This window comes from Fundulus heteroclitus, unplaced genomic scaffold, assembly GCF_011125445.2.
Source record: "Fundulus heteroclitus isolate FHET01 unplaced genomic scaffold, MU-UCD_Fhet_4.1 scaffold_36, whole genome shotgun sequence".
NCBI lineage: Eukaryota > Metazoa > Chordata > Actinopteri > Cyprinodontiformes > Fundulidae > Fundulus > Fundulus heteroclitus.
Genome location: NW_023396770.1, coordinates 3,543,155 through 3,559,863, shown reverse-complemented (window position 1 = coordinate 3,559,863; position 16,709 = coordinate 3,543,155). Strand labels below are relative to the sequence as shown.

The following is a 16,709-nucleotide window of genomic DNA, read 5'->3' as shown; positions in this document are numbered from 1 at the left end:
AAAACCATTCAAAAATGTGGGGGAGATTCACAAGGAGTGGACAGCTGCTGGAGTCAGTGCTTCAAGATCCACCACCAAGGGCTAAGGAAAAATAGAGCTGGACTGCTGCTGAGTGGTCCAAAGTCATGTTTTCTGACGAAAGCAAATTTTGCATTTCCTTTGGAAATCGAGGTCCCAGAGTCTGGAGGAAGACAGGAGAGGCGCAGGATCCACGTTGCCTGAAGTCTAGTGTAAAGTTTCCACCATCAGTGATGGTTTGGGGTGCCATGTCATCTGCTGGTGTCGGTCCACTCTGTTTCCTGAGATCCAGGGTCAACGCAGCCGTCTACCAGCAAGTTTTAGAGCACTTCATGCTTCCTGCTGCTGACCTGCTCTATGGAGATGGAGATTTCAGGTTCCAACAAGACTTGGCGCCTGCACACAGCACAAAATCCACCCGTGCCTGGTTTACGGACCATGGTATTTCTGTCCTAAATTGGCCAGCCAACTCCCCTGACCTTAGCCCCATAGAAAATCTGTGGGGTATTGTGAAAAGGAAGATGCAGAATGTCAGACCCAAAAACGCAGAAGAGTTGAAGGCCACTATCAGAGCAACCTGGGCTCTCATAACACCTGAGCAGTGCCAGAAACTCATCGACTCCATGCCACGCCGCATTAATGCAGTAATTGAGGCAAAAGGAGCTCCAACCAAGTATTGAGTATTGTACATGCTCATATTTTTCATTTTCATACTTTTCAGTTGGCCAACATTTCTAAAAAATCCCTTTTTTGTATTAGCCTTAAGTAATATTCTAATTTTGTGACACACGGAATTTTGGAAATTCATTTGTTGCCACTTCAAATCATCAAAATTAAATGAAATAAACATTTGAATGCATCAGTCTGTGTGCAATGAATAAATATAATGTACAAGTTACACCTTTTGAATGCAATTACTGAAATAAATCAAGTTTTTCAAAATATTCTAATTTACTGGCTTTTACCTGTATAATGGTTCTTTGTTCAAATCGAAACATGTACGCTCCAGCATCCTCAGCAGTGATGTTGTTGATGATCAGAGAGCATTTACTGTCCACATTTAACCTGGCAGCTCGAGGTGAACTCTAAAAACATTTCCATCCTGAACCTCAAGCAGAGAGAATGAGCTTGGATCTCTGATGTAACAGTTAACAATGGAGCATGAGTAAGAAGATGCAGGACTGTTACAAGGTAGAACAACATCATCTCCAGGTCTGTGATAAAGTTCTCCTCCTCTGGTGCCTGCAGCAGAGACAAAGACACATTAAAGTTTTAGACACTTCATCCTTCACAAACACAATCATAAAGGTGAAACTAGAAATATGTTATCTCTTTATTTATTTTACATGGTGTTTGATTTATTATGTTAAATTCATTATATACAGCCTTGGAAAAAAGCTATTCAATACATTATGTCAATAATTAGGATTTTATGTTTGAGATAAAAGTTTTTGAAATATATTTTTATATATTTGATTAAAACATGATTGACAAACACATGCTACACACAGGAACTTCTCCAAATACTAAATGTTAATTCTCATATCTCTATAAATTATCACAGTAAACCAAAGTGTCCTTTAATCTGTCTCAGCCTCATCAGAAAGAAAACAGATCTTTACCTTCAAACTGAAGCACAACGATCAGAACCAGTTCCAGAACCAACATCTCCTGTCCTTCTATCAGCTGCTGAACACTGAGAGACTTTTCTCTGCTGCACATCTGAAAGAACTGATGTTATTTCCTCTTTTCTGCTGAATTAATGGATGAAAATAACTTCACACCAACACCCACCACGTGTTCTGTCATTTTGTGTTTTTAGAAACTGACAGAAAACCACAAACAGAAGGAACTAGTTGCACAAAGTTTAGTAGGAAAAAGGCATTTAAACTACATTTAATTCATTTACATTGTAACACTCAGATCAACTAAAGTGAGCCATGTTTCAGCTGAAGGGTCTGATTGTGAAGAGCATTAAACAGTTTTATTTATAGTTTATATTTTTATGTTCAACATGATGTAATTTCCTTAGCATGAGCCGTCAAAGAGGAACTGTGACGTCTGCTAATGAGCTGCAGTCAGTCCACTAACAGCCAGCAGCTCTGAGACTCTGCAGACAGAGCAGTTAAACCGAGTCAGAACAGAATCCAAACAGGTCAAAATGGACCCCTGACAGCAGAGGGGTCAGACTCAGGCCTGCAGGACAAATATGACCATGAGATAATTTACAGGTTCTATTAGAGCCGGTTCACTGGTAGAAAGACCATTCACAGCTTATACTACAACTCCCAGAATGCTCTGCTGGTGAGACTGTCGCCTGTGGAGACTTTATTCTTCCTGTTCTGTAATTGATGTGATGAAGGTCAGCTGAGTGTGGCAGCAGAACGTTCTTCATCATTTTCATAGTCCACTGGGTCGTCATCAACAGCATCATGAACCTGTGAGATACAACCAAACATTAACTGAATAATACAGTTAGATAAACTGAACATTTAAAGAAAAATGTCAAATTATCACTAATTTTACCACAGATAAAATCCTTTATAGCATTTTTTCTATTTATTACTCAGGTAAAATAACAGTTTTATATCATTTATGTTCAATAAATCTTTATCTTTTAACATTTTTTAAGGTTAAAAGAAGAAACAGTATAAATACAGTTAAACATATTTGATGTCATTCTTGATTTAAGATATTTCCAATATTTGCATCAACATTCAGAGATTCTTAATCTAATATTCCAAAAAAGTAAAAAACAAATCGATTGGACTTTTTGAAAATTTGAAGACCTTTTGCTTCCTCTCCAGGAAGCTTTTTCAATTCAAAAAGTCTGGAGTAATGTAGAGTACGAAGCTTTATAGTACTGCCCAACAAAGGCCTTGTAATGGCTTAGATAACATGCTAATTTAACCAAAACAGGTCCAACCCCCTTAGTAATGGGGGTGGACCTGTTAATCAATTTATCTAATATTCTTAAATTAATCTAATATTCAAAACAATGCAAACTCTAAGAAGAAAGGACCCAACTGGGCTTTGAACCCAGAACCTTGTTGCTGCAGCAGCTTGTAAATCTGTTGTGTACAAACAGAATCTGAGCAGAGAGTAGAAGGTGAAAAGATTTAACGCAATAATGTTTAAATAATGTTACAAACTGCTGACTTAAACAGGTTTGTCATTCAGAATCTATGTGTAAAAGCTCTATGAAGGTATTTTTCATGCTGGATTGTTTCACTCACATTAATGTCTTTCTGTGGCTTTTTGCTTCCTGGGATGGAAGAAAAATAAAGTGATTAAAATCATAATTTTGTAAAGTGTCTCCATTGTAGTCCAGTTTCCTCACCTCTGGTTCTGATGATACCAACAGTGATTCCAACCATCAGGATCAGTGCTGTGATCCTCAGAGTCATCATGATGAAGCTCAGAGGAGACCAGTCAGTGGAAGCTGTGGATGAGATGGTACAGAGAACATGTTCTGTTTGCTTTAGATTTATCTGATTTAAGAACAAAACATTTTAACATGATGGTGGATTGTTCATCAGAATCATCAGTATCTTCTCTCCAACACCTAAAACATTCATGTAACGTGATTTTATCTTCACACATAAAATAATGGACAGTAAACTGAGATGTTTCACATCTGGTTTACAGCAGGTCATATTTCTCAGTGGAGGAAGCAGCTGAATATCATCCAGCAGTCAGTGTCCTACTAGTTGGAGTTGAATTGTTCTGCAGAGAACAAGTTAATCTGTTTTTTGACCTTTGACCCCTGATCTCCAGGATCACTGCTGCCTGGGACATGAGAAGCTCAGCAGGTCTCAAACTAATTCTCTAAGCCTGTAGGAGCTGCTGTTCTGCTCTTGAGAGTTTACATCGACACGTTCACATGGAGAGACAACAACCTTCACTGTGTGAACCAGGACTGGCGGGGGGGGGGGGGGGGGGGGGGGGGTAATGAATATATTCCACGCATCGCCCTCTGTGACACGTGTGACGTCTAAAACAGCCATATTGTGACTGTTCAGGTATAAATGTCCATAGTAACAACTGTCTTTCCGCATCCAATTAGCTTGAAGCTCAGATTTCCTTAATACTTATGAAAGCATCACCCCCCCACCCCCTCCCCCGCTTGGAGAGATTCCGAGGAGGAGATCCCTCCCAGACTTAAAATCATTAAAATGTCACATTTAGTCATTATAACAATTTGTTACATGAAGAAGTCTTAAAGCATCCAGTTCTGCCCCCCCCCCCCGTTCTTAAATTACATTTGTTTATTTATATATTGCTTATTTTTCAGTCATTCCATGTGTTTCTACTACAGTATTCAAGGATATTTCATACTGTGATCTACAAGCCCCATAATGCAGTTGTGTTTTAGTTTTTCTCTCATAGGAACAATCCAAGCATCAGGCAGGAGTTGTCTCACTGAAGAACTACATAGAAGCTGATTTATTATCTTTTTACATCAATTTCACTTTTAAATGATAAATATCATGTGTCATGGTTTAGTTTTGATTCGGCTTTGGTTTACTATTATTCTCAGTTTTTCCACCTTGTTTGGGTTTTAGTTTGTTAGATCTTAGCTCCTCCCTTCCCCCCACTTAAGCTTCTCCTTCACTCCCTTTGCAGTCAGTCACACCTGTTGGTAATTATTCAGTCAGATGCATCTCACCTCCTAGTCTCCCTATTTAAGCCTCCCTCTGTCTCACTCTTGTGCCGGTCCGACTTCAGTCACCACCTCTCCATGCCAGTCCTCGTTTTGCCTTTGAAGATTTGTTCCTCTCGTGTTAAGGTTAGTCTAGCCAGTCACTCTAAGGACTGTTACCCTCTGTGTTTCCCTGGAGAAGTTTCTGCTCTGTGTCCTGGTGTCTCTAGAGAACTGCTAACCTGACTAGCCGCCCAGGAGACGCGCTGCTCTGAGCCACAGTGTCTCCTGAGAACTGCTACTCGTACCACTGTGCTTCCTGGCCACTTTGGTCTTTATGGACTCTAGCTCCTCACGTCGTCTCGGTCACCACCTCCATGACTCTCAGCTGGCCCCTCGAGTGAGGCTCATCATTCCACCTATCAGAGCTCCACACGTCGAGGAGGACGAGCTGTGGAGTTTCTACTATGGTGACCGAGACGACCTTCTTCCCTGTGGATCAGCAGCTACCCCTCTGACCGCCTCCGTTTCCCCGTCTGGCTCCTCCCGGCGAAGAAGCCGGTCACTCCGGCGCGTTAAGGCTTCTGAGGACCCGCGTCCGCTCAAATCCCGAGAGGGGGTCCAGGGGGATCCGCCCTCAGAAGCCTGTAGCCCTGCGGCGCCCACTGAAGCCTGTAGCCCGGTAGCACCCGAGGTAGCCGAGGAGAGGGCTCTGCCGGCCGCCGAAAGCTCCGCTCTGCCGGCCGCCAAGAAAGTAGACCCGCCGGCCGACGAGGAAGAGGATCAGCCCGAGGCCTCCGAGGGAGCTGCTCTGTCTCAGTCTGAGGCCGCCGAGGGAGTTGCTTCACCTCAGTCCATGGCCTCTGGTGATGTTATTTCCGTTCCTTGTTTTTCTGGTCGGGGTCGCTGTTTGCGACGCTCGTCTCTTGTTCTGATCGGCCGGGGCCGCCGTTTGCGGTGCCCGCTCCAGACTTCTGAACTCGGCCGGAGACGCGGACAGCGGTCTCCACGCTTCCTGACTTTGTCTCGTCGGGGTCGTCCTCCACGACGCCTGATCCAGACTCGCCTACTCGGCCGGGCCCGCCGATTGCGGTCCCCGAGCTGTTTGACGTTGCCTCGGCGGGGCCGTCCACCACGGCGCCCGCCTCTGACTTTCCTGCTCGGCCGGAGCAGCAGACTGCAGACTCCGGGCAGCTCGTCTTTGCCTCGGCGGGGCCGTCCACCACGCCGCCTACTTTCGACTTTTCTGTTCGGCCGGAGCCGCTGACCGCGGTCTCCGGGCCGCTTGACTATGCCTCGTCGGGGCCGCCCTCCTCGAGGGTTTTGTTGGGCGATGCTGCTTCGCCGCCTGCCTCGGCCTGGCCGACCTCCTCGAGGACTCTTTGTGGCTTAGCAGCTGTTTTTGCCTGCGCCCTTAAGGCCAGTGCTTTCTGTTTTATTTTGTTTAAGCTCGGCTTTAGTTTTGAGTGATTTAGAATTCCTCAGTTTAGAATTATTTAGGGGGTTCTTTGTTTTCTTAGAGTTCTTATTCTCTGTTTTGCTTTTGTTTTTTCCTGCTCTGTTTTAGGGTTCTATATTTTGCCTTAGTTTTCTAGCTTAGCTTTGCTTTCTCATTATAGCTTTAGTTCTCTGCTCTTCACGTTAGTGTACTTGTTCATGTCCTAGTTTTCTTGTTTTGTCTTAATTTCTAGTTTAGCTTTAGTCTCATAATTCTGCTTTAGTATTTTGTTTTGACTTAGTAGTTTTTTGCTGTAGTTTTTCTTTGTTGTGTTATCCCTGACCTAGTTTTCTAGTCTTGCCTTTATTTTCTGGTTCTTGGTTTGATTCTTTATTTTGGTCCCAGCGCTCCTTAGGTTCCAGCACTCCTTAGGTCCTAGCGCTTGTTTAGACTCTGACCCCTGATTATGAGCTGTTTCACGCTCCTTAGCTTTGGCTAGTTCGAGCTTTCTTAGTTTGTTTTTGACCTTCTTGTTCCTCAGTCTTCTAGAATTTAGACCTCTTGGTTCCCCGGCGTGTTAGAACGCCTTTGTATCCTGGTTTTTAGATTTCAGGGCTCCCCTGGTGTGTTAGGACGCCCTCTGTTCTCGGTTCCCCCGGCGTGTTGGGACGCCCTCTGTTTTCGGTTCCCCGGCGTGTTAGGATGCCCTCTGATTCGTGGTTCCCCGGCATGTTAGGATGCCCTCTGATTCGTGGTTCCCCAGCGTCTTAGGGCGCCCTCGGTTCCCCGGCGTGTTAGTACGCCCTCCGTTCTTGTTCCCTGGCGTTCCCACGCCCCAGCGGGTTCCCCTGGCGTTTCTGTATGCCAGTCGTGCTCCAACGTGTGTTTTGAGCCCTGGTGTTTTCAGTACGCCTGTTCTTCCCTCTGGCGCTGTGGTGCGCCCGTTCCTTCCCTTTGGCGTTGAGTACGCTCGTCCCTTCCCTTTGGCGCTGTCGTGCACTCATTCCTTCCTTTTGGCGCTGTCGTGCGCCCGTTCCTTCCCTCCGACGTTTCCGTGCGCCTGTTCCTTCCCTCTGGCATTTCCATACGCCTGTTCCTTCCCTCTAGCATTTGTGCGTCTAGTCTTGCCCGTTAGCCTGGTGGCGATGCTCGCTTGTCAGCATCTGTTAGACGCGTTGTTTTTGCCTACCAGGGGTTGTTAGAAACCCCTTTAGTCTGCTTTCGTTCTTACTTTGTCTTGGATCGCCCTGAGTGGGTAGTTTTTTGTTTGGTTTTTAGCCCGCCATCCGTACCACTTTCCACCCACCCTGGTCCAATCAGTTTAATTTGACTCCTCCCAGTGCAGACGGCAAGCTCGCCAGCATAGGATTTCCGCCACAATGCTCCCTGAGATCCTGCCTGAAGCAGCCACTGCAGTCACTCTGACTGGGACCGAAGCCACCTCAGTTCCCTTGGTGGTTCAAACGGGTGTGGTTGCTGTGATGGTCGATCAGGAGAGTCCGGCCGAAGCTCCTCGGGTCCACGAGTCTCAGGTGTGGGATTTCTTCTATGGGGACAGGGATGACCTGTTCCTCGGTCGACCTACCGCAGCCAAGGACCCAGATCCTGCTCAGCTCGCAGCCAAAGACCCAGATCCTGCTCAGCTCGCAGCCAAGATTTCAGTTCCCAGTCCCCCCCCCCCCCCCGTTCTTAAATTACATTTGTTCATTCATATATTGCTTATTTTTCAGTCATTCCATGTGTTGTATTTCTACTACAGTATTCTAGGATATTTCACACTGTGATCAAACTACAAGCCCCATAATGCAGTTGTGTTTTAGTTTTTCTCTGATAGGAACAATCCAAGCATCAGGCAGGAGTTGTCTCACTGAAGAACTACATAGAAGCTGATTTATTATCTTATTACATCAATTTCACTTTTAAATGATAAATATCATGTATGTAGAGACAGATGTGTGATGACATCCTACCTTCAATCTCAGGTGTGTAGTGAGCTTCTATCTTCACTGTGTTTCCCTCAACAAACTGGCAGGTGTATCTTCTGTTGCTGCTGCTCTGAAGCTTCACAGTGAGATTAGAATCACAGCCAGTCTGTCCTCCAGACTTGAACCCAACACCTTCACCAAGCAGCTCACTTCCTGTCTCATCCACCCAGAGGAGGCTCTTCTCTGGACAAGGACCCAACCCTCTGTCACTGACCAGAGAACACTGTAATGTGAAATCTCCATCCTTTGTTGGATCAGCACCTGGTGGAGATGGAGAGACTGGAAGAAAAATGAAAACTGTCTCAGTCAGAGATGGAGAAGAGACTTTCTCTAAAATTAAAAACTTAAAAAATATAACTTTATCTCAGGCTTAGAAAAGTAGAACAAAAGTGAAAAAGTTTCAAAAACTCTTTTATGAAACTTTAGATGTTGTCTCCATGTTACTTGGTGACTGATCTGCACTAATATTGCAGATCTGAGCAGGTTTTCATCAGCATGATGGACCTAAACTGTCAGGGTGCTGTGGATGTGTCTGGGTTGGCTGCAGCGCTTTTCCTCCCGCAGGAGGCTGCTGACCAGCGGGGAGATGCTGATCTCAGGTCTTCAGCATTTCCTGGTCTGCAGGGACTGCTTAGAAGCGGGCAGCTGTCAGCACTTCTTTACCAGAGTGTCAGCCATACATGGTATGACTCAGTCGGCCAGCTTTGTCTCCTGTCTCCTGGGTCGGATCAGCTTCCCACTCCGGAGCTCCACCTGAACTCCAAGCTTCTGCAGAGCCGACCAGCTACCGGCCCGCTCCGCAGCCTCTCTGAGACCCACCAACCCCCGTGGAACCTTCCCACGCCCCAGCGTCCTCCCAGCGTGACGTCCAGCTGACGGTCCTCCTGCTGCAGCCCACAGCCCGATCGACCTGAAGCCTGCTCACCCTCCACCGACCAGCCTCCCCGCTTGGCAGCCTCCTCTCCCGCCCACGGCCATCAGTAGCAGCCGCTCACTTTCCCCCGGTGGATCACATGCGCACCTTGCAGTCAGCCTCCATCCCCACTGTTCTCACTGATCCTTGAGACTGAAAGTAACCTCGTCTCCCAGATGTCCAGAGGAATCTCCGCAGTAGATACTTAAACTTTCCTAAACCTGCCTGAATTGTGTCCTCAGTGTGTTCTGCATGTGGGTCCAAAGACTTGGTACCATGACAGACTAGAAATCTTTCTAAATGAAAGTCAGTGATCCAGAGGTTTGATCAAACCATTTAACCACACAATCCAAGAACAACTAGTTGAATCTAAACAGCCCCACAGCAGCCGAGCACAACGTTCATTCTGATGAGCCCACTTCCTGATGTCAGGGTCCTCAAAGCTTGGCCCCGCCTTTAGCTCAACCAGGAAGCAGCACACACCCAACAAAGGTCACTCAGTAAAAAGACAGCTGAGGGCAGAAATAACATTTAAAACCTCCTTCTTAATTTCATTTGATCATTGTTAGATACAAAAATAATTTAATTAAAGAACCTTTTCAATAGCTGACTGTAACGTCAAACTAAGTGTGGACTGATGTGTGGTTGAAGCCATCACACAGCGCTGAATAAATGATTCATTCTCACTCTGACAGAACAACATTTTAACTTCTGACTGCATCAGATATTCATCAGAACTGCTGATGTCAGAAACATCTGTCCAACACAAGTATTTCACAAAGTTAATCAGAAGGAAAGAGTCTGACAGCATCAGATCCTTCAAGTCTACAAACTCACCGGTCAAAACATTCAGATGTACATCGCCATCTACGGTGGTTCCTGGACCAGGTCGACAGGTGTACCGTCCAGCATCCTCAGCAGTGATGTTGTTGATGATCAGAGAGCATTTACTGTCCACATTTAACCTGGCAGCTCGAGGTGAACTCTGAACAACTTTTCCATTGTGAACCTCCAACAGAGATCTTGATCCTGGATATCTGTTGTAAAACCAGTCAACAATGGAGCATGAGTAATTAGATGCAGGACTGTTACAAGGTAGAACGACATCATCTCCAGATCTGTGATAAAGTTCTCCTCCTCTGGTGCCTGCAGCAGAGACAAAGACACATTAAAGTTTTACACACTTCATCCTTCACAAAAACAATCATGAAGGTGAAACTAGAAATATGTTATCTGTTTATTTATTTTACATGGTGTTTGATTTATTATGTTAATTTCATTATATACAGCGTTGGAAAAAAGCTTTTCAAGACATTATGTTAATAAATAGGATTTTATGTTTGAGATAAATGAAAAAAAAATGAATCTAAATTGTCTAAACATGTTTTTATATATTTGATCAAAACCATTTTTACTAATAAATGCTACACACATGAACTTCTCCAAACACTAAATGTTAATTATAATATCTCTATAAATTTCACAGTAAACCAAAGTGTCCTTTATTCTGTCTCAGCCTCATTAGAAAGAAAACAGATCTTTACCTTCAAACTGAAGCACAACGATCAGAACCAGTTCCAGAACCAACATCTCCTGTCCTTCTATCAGCTGCTGAACACTGAGAGACTTTTCTCTGCTGCACATCTGAAAGAACTGATGTTACTTCCTCTTTGTCTCTGAATTAATGGATGAAAATAACTTCACACCAACACCCACCATGTACTCTGTCATTTAGTATTTCTTAGAAACTGACAGAAAACCACAAACAGAAGGAACTAGTTGCACAAAGTTTAGTCAGTAAAAAGCATTTAAACTACATTTAATTCATTCACCTTGTAACACTCAGATCAACTAAAGTGAGCCATGTTTCAGCTGAAGGATCTGATTGTGAAGAACATTAAACAGTTTTATTTATAGTTTACATTTTTATGTTCAACATGATGTAATTTCCTTAGCATGAGCCGTCAAAGAGGAACTGTGACGTCTGCTAATGAGCTGCAGTCAGTCCACTAACAGCCAGCAGCTCTGAGACTCTGCAGACAGAGCAGTTAAACCGAGTCAGAACAGAATCCTAACAGGTCAAAATGGACCCCTGACAGCAGAGGGGTCAGACTCAGGCCTGCAGGACAAATATGACCATGAGATAATTTACAGGTTCTATTAGAGCCGGCCCACTGGTAGAAAGACCATTCACAGCTTTTACTACAAGTCCCAGAATGCTCTGCTGGTGAGCTCACCGGCTATGGAGACCCATAATCCTTCTTCTGCTGACATTTAACAGTGACCTGATGCTACAAGCAGTCACATCAGTAGAAGAAGAGATGCCAGCTTTCTGGCTTGGACCAGAGTGCATCAGTATAGATCAGAGTGAAGCAAACTGAGCTTTAATGATTGTTTTCTTTATGCACTGGTCTTCCTGCTCAAAGGCACGACTTGATTGGCTGGATTTTAATGAGTTATTATTAGTGCTAGTAGTGGAGGCATAAGACTTTTTATCTGGTTTAAGAATATCAGACAGTTTTATGCACCAATGTGGTCATTTAATGTGTCTTTGATTGCTCAAAGGCTGATTATGAAGTTTCATTTGGAACAGTTCTGCATTTAATTGTGGTTTTAGATTTATCTGCCTCTGTCTGGCTGTTCAGCCTCTATATGTAGAAATTGAGACAACGACACATTAACTCAGTGCTGTGTGACGAGTTTCTGTGTCTGATTGTGGATCTGTCTCTCTGCCTCCAGATGGATTTTAGTCTGTGAACAAATTCATAAATTATAAGCAGAACCAAGAGAAAATGGGCTTATGTGTTTAAACTTATTTATCAGGAAATACACGGAAATTATCAAATATTCATATAGATACATAAAAAAAAAATTAATTATTTTTGAGTAAACTAATTAATGTGATAAAAGGTCAGCTGAGTGTGGCAGCAGAACGTTCTTCATCATTTTCATAGTCCACTGGGTCGTCATCAACAGCATCATGAACCTGTGAGATACAACCAAACATTAACTGGATAATACAGTTAGATAAACATCCTGAACATTTAAAGAAAAAGTCAAATTATCACTAATTTTACCACAGATAAAATCCTTTATACCATCTTTTCTATTTATTACTCAGGTAAAATAACAGTTTTATATCATTTATGTTCAATAAATCTTTATCTTTTAAAATTTTTTAGGGTTAAAAGAAGAAACAGTATAAATACAGTTAAACATATTTGATGTCATTCTTGATTTAAGATCTTTCCAATATTTGCATCAACATTCAGAGATTCTTAATCTAATATTCCAAAAAAGTAAAAAACAAAACGATTGGACTTTTTTCCAAAATTTGAAGACATTTTGCTTCCTCTACAGGAAGCTTTCTCAATTCAAAAAGTCTGGAGTAATGTAGAGTATCAAGCTTTATAGTACTGCCCAACAAAGGCCTTGTAATGGCTTAGATAACATGCTAATTTAACCAAAACAGGTCCAACCCCCTTAGTAATGGGGGTGGACCTGTTAATCAATTTATCTAATATTCTTAAATTAATCTAATATTCAAAACAATGCAAACTCTAAGAAGAAAGGACCCAACTGGGCTTTGAACCCAGAACCTTGTTGCTGCAGCAGCTTGTAAATCTGTTGTGTACAAACAGAATCTGAGCAGAAAGTAGAAGGTGAAAAGGTTTAACGCAATAATGTTTAAATAATGTTACAGACTGCTGACTTAAAGTTGGAGGAAACAGGTTTGTCATTCAGAATCTATGTGTAAAAGCTCTATGAAGGTATTTTTCATGCTGGATTGTTTCACTTACATTAATGTCTTTCTGTGGCTTTTTGCTTCCTGGGATGGAAGGAAAATAAAGTGATTAAAATCATAATTCTGTAAAGTGTCTCCATTGTAGTCCAGTTTCCTCACCTCTGGTTCTGATGATACCAACAGTGATTCCAACCATCAGGATCAGTGCTGTGATCCTCAGAGTCATCATGATGAAGCTCAGAGGAGACCAGTCAGTGGAAGCTGTGGATGAGATGGTACAGAGAACATGTTCTGTTTGCTTTAGATTTATCTGATTTAAGAACAAAACATTTTAACATGATGGTGGATTGTTCATCAGAATCATCAGTATCTTCTCTCCAACACCTAAAACATTCATGTAACGTGATTTTATCTTCACACATAAAATAATGGACAGTAAACTGAGATGTTTCACATCTGGTTTACAGCAGGTCATATTTCTCAGTGGAGGAAGCAGCTGAAGATCATCCAGCAGTCAGAGTCCTACTTGTTGGAGTTGAAATGTTCTGCAGAGAAGAAGTTAAGCTGTTTTTGACATTTGACCCCTGATCTCCAGGAAGGATAACGGTGGAGCACTATAAGTATTAAACATGAGCCTTTACTACTACTCAATAAATAAATACTGATTATAAGTCCAGGCTTCACCCAGATGATAACAACACATGATCTAAACAGCCAACTCCATGCAGGGAATTCAGGGTTAAGAAGCAGTGATGGAGTCAAGGCCAGTTCTTCCAAGACCAAGACCGATTCTATAGAATTATGCTGCGTTCAGACCAAACACTTATTGAGCATCGAAAATCCATCCAATGTCTCAACTTGGATGTTTGTGCACATAAAAGTCCATCAGAGAGTTGAGGCTCTGGCAAAGCTACTGCAGGAGCTGCACATAGACGAGGGTCACTTTCAGCACTATTTACGTCTCACTGAGCCCAGGTAGACAACCTGCTGAACGGCACCAGTGCCCACATTTCCACCCAGGATGACTACTGTCGCCCAATTTCAGCTGAGGAGCGTCTGTTCATCTTTCTCAGGTTAGTGAGCATCGTTCAGGAGGCCTGATGTAAAAATGTATTAAGTAAAAATATTTTCCCCTGTTTAAAAATCTGCCAATACGTCACGTATCGTAGTCTCTCTGATTATACTGTTAACATGATGCCCAAAAAGTGATTTTTTTCTTTTTTAAAGTCTGAAAAAAGTAATATTTTAAAAGCCTAAAACGCAGATTTAAAAAGATCCATTCTTCAACTAAAACTACTTCTGGGTATTAAATAATCATCAAAAATCTTAGAAGGATATTTTGTAACCTTGTGCAACATTTGTAATGAGGGTCAGGGAGGAGTTTCCCAGTTCTGTTATTGTTTGAATGCCTGGTTGCATAAACCTCTAAATAAATTGTGCATCTGCCATGTCTAGGATACAGTAGAAGTCTTCTCTGTAAAATCCCAGAGCGGATTTAGATGTAAACTTTGTAGCCTCAATCCTTTTGAAGTATCTGGTTTTTAATGCATTAAGTTATGGTTTAATTTACTCTTGTAATGTTTTTAGTTTTTATATTAACTTTGAATGGTTGTTGTAATGTGTCATTTTTGTCTGCAGCACTTTAACCAACAGCAGTTGTTTTTCAAAGTGAATCAATTAAATTTGATTACAAAACAATGATCTTTCACATGTGGGAAAGTCAACAGGCAGCAAGACAGCCTACTTGGGGGTCCTTCACAATTTCCAGTAATGTAATGCATCAAACCCTGTCTACCATGTAGAAAACATACCTAAAAATAGAATATATGGATAACCTAATATCACTTATAGTGATGTGGTGTGTTACGGCCCCTGGCCTCTGGAGGCTGTGCAGGCTTCATCGTTATTCAAATTCAGCTGTGTTAGAACACCTACCTGATTGGCTGCCGGGAGGCTGCAGAGGAGCTGCAACCTCACTGGACCAGCAGAGGACTGCCACGCCAATCAGACTGCTGATGAGACCCACCTGCACCAGTATAAAAGACTTTGGTGGTTTCAATTGTTTTGGGCCCATTTTGAATTAGTTGTGCTTCCTAGTTTGGTTAAACACATAGTAATTTAATTTACCATAAGCACTGCTAAGATTAGCAGACCTTTATTTTGTGTTAAACTGGGTTGTTTTGTGTTTGTTAAAACCCATTCTTTTTCTAAAAAAAACATTTTTATTACACTCGTCTCTGGACACATTTTTATGTTGCTGCCCCTGAACCCCTAGACCTTGGGGGCGTAACAAGTGTATTGTGACATCTGTGGATCAGTTGTATATCGTCCCATTGCATTAAACGCACCACTCACAAAGCAACTGCTGTTTTGGAATTGATGCGCAGACAAACTTGTTTTCTAAGGGAACTTATGCATTCTGGTTCAGGCTGTGTGGAACAGCAGCTGTAAAAAACAGCAAAGCAGATCCACAGAATGTGGGGATTAGGCTGCGCTCTGAAATGGGGCTGAAAAGAATGAATATTGTGAATTTTTTGTTTATTTTCAAGACCCATTAGTAGGAGGCCGATCCCAGGACCAATACATTATATTGGTCCTGGGATCCAAGACCAGGAAAAAACTTCCTCAAGGCCAAAGACGGTCTCCAGACCTCCATCCCTGTTAAGAAGGACTGATATCAGCAGGTATAAAAGTCAATGAGTTTAGATTACTCACTGCTCATCATGTTTAAATACACATCTGTGTCAAAGCGTCCTCCATCCCAAAGCTGACAGGTGTAACGTCCAGCATCCTCAGCAGTGATGTTGTTGATGATCAGAGAGCATTTATTGTCCAACCTCAGCCTGGTAGCTCGAGCTGAACTCTGAACTTTTCCTCCATGAACTTCATGTTGACGCTCCATGTTTTCAGCTCTGGTATAAAACCAGTCAACAGCGGAGCATGAGAGAGATGATGAAGGTCTTTTACAGGACAGAACAGCATCATCTCCAGCTCTGTGGTAGATATGGACTCCTTCTCCCCTGATAACTGAAGAGAAAGAATGTTTTATACAACATTTAGCTGCTAATAATATTAGTCTCTGTGCTTTCCTGAGTTTTTATTTAAAGTCTAAGATCTGTTGAAGGATAAAAAACAAACTGCTAAAAATCTTTTACTAGAATACTTCAATAAAAGAATGTAGTATAGGTAAAATTTTGAAACAAACAGATCTTTGTCTTCAAATTACAGAAACCAAGATCTAAATTCCAGTTTAACCATTTTATGTCCTTTTCTCAGTTATTGAAAGTTTTCCACAGATCTAATGATATTGATGTTATTTTCTCCTAATGGTTAAATTACTGGTTACACATTTTACTGAAAACAAACATCAGTTATAATCAGTTCAGCAGGGAAAAAAATGGTTAACTTTATTTTTATATTAAATATTTTTAAGAATTAATTAAATATATTTGGTATCACAGAAAACCTTTAAAAAACAAAACTTCACTTTCTTTTTCCCCCAGATATCAAATAAGAGGATATTCAATTTGCTGTAAGACACTCCCAACAGGGCTTTATGTTAAAAGTTATACTACGTTTTATAAAGATGCTAAATGTAAAGTGGACAAATGTGACATTATACCAAAATTTATTCACAGGAACATGTCACATGTACAAGGAGATAACTTTTAAGATTACCATAAAAGTGTCTTAGTTTGAAGTATTACTTGTCATAAACCCTCAGTTTATACTGAAGAACTGGCTGATTTAGTGGCCTTTAATTTTAATCTTTAATATTATCTAATCTGGGTACTGACTGAACACATAACCCACAGTCTGAAGTCTCTGTGGACGTTTCTAAGCTTCAGACGTTTATCTTGTTTCTTCCTGTTTGGTTTGACTTCCTTCTTTTCATTTTTCTCCTCTAAACAGCAGCTCTGTTTAACCAACACACCAATCACTCTCTACTGTTATTAATAGGAGTGTAA

The 16,709-nt window shown here is 42.1% G+C and overlaps 1 protein-coding gene across 1 annotated transcript; it reads right to left on the bottom strand.

Moving 5' to 3' along the window:
- Positions 1 to 1,009: 1,009 nt before the first annotated feature.
- LOC118559859 lies at positions 1,010 to 15,643 on the bottom strand. The gene is made up of 6 exons (XM_036130390.1): positions 15,457 to 15,643; positions 8,069 to 8,362; positions 3,359 to 3,460; positions 3,255 to 3,283; positions 1,641 to 2,456; positions 1,010 to 1,260 (listed from the first exon to the last, which is right to left on the bottom strand). The coding sequence occupies exons 1-5, from the start codon at positions 15,641 to 15,643 to the stop codon at positions 2,382 to 2,384; spliced, it is 687 nt and encodes a 228-aa protein (XP_035986283.1). The 3' UTR covers positions 1,010 to 1,260; positions 1,641 to 2,381.
- Positions 15,644 to 16,709: the final 1,066 nt, after the last annotated feature.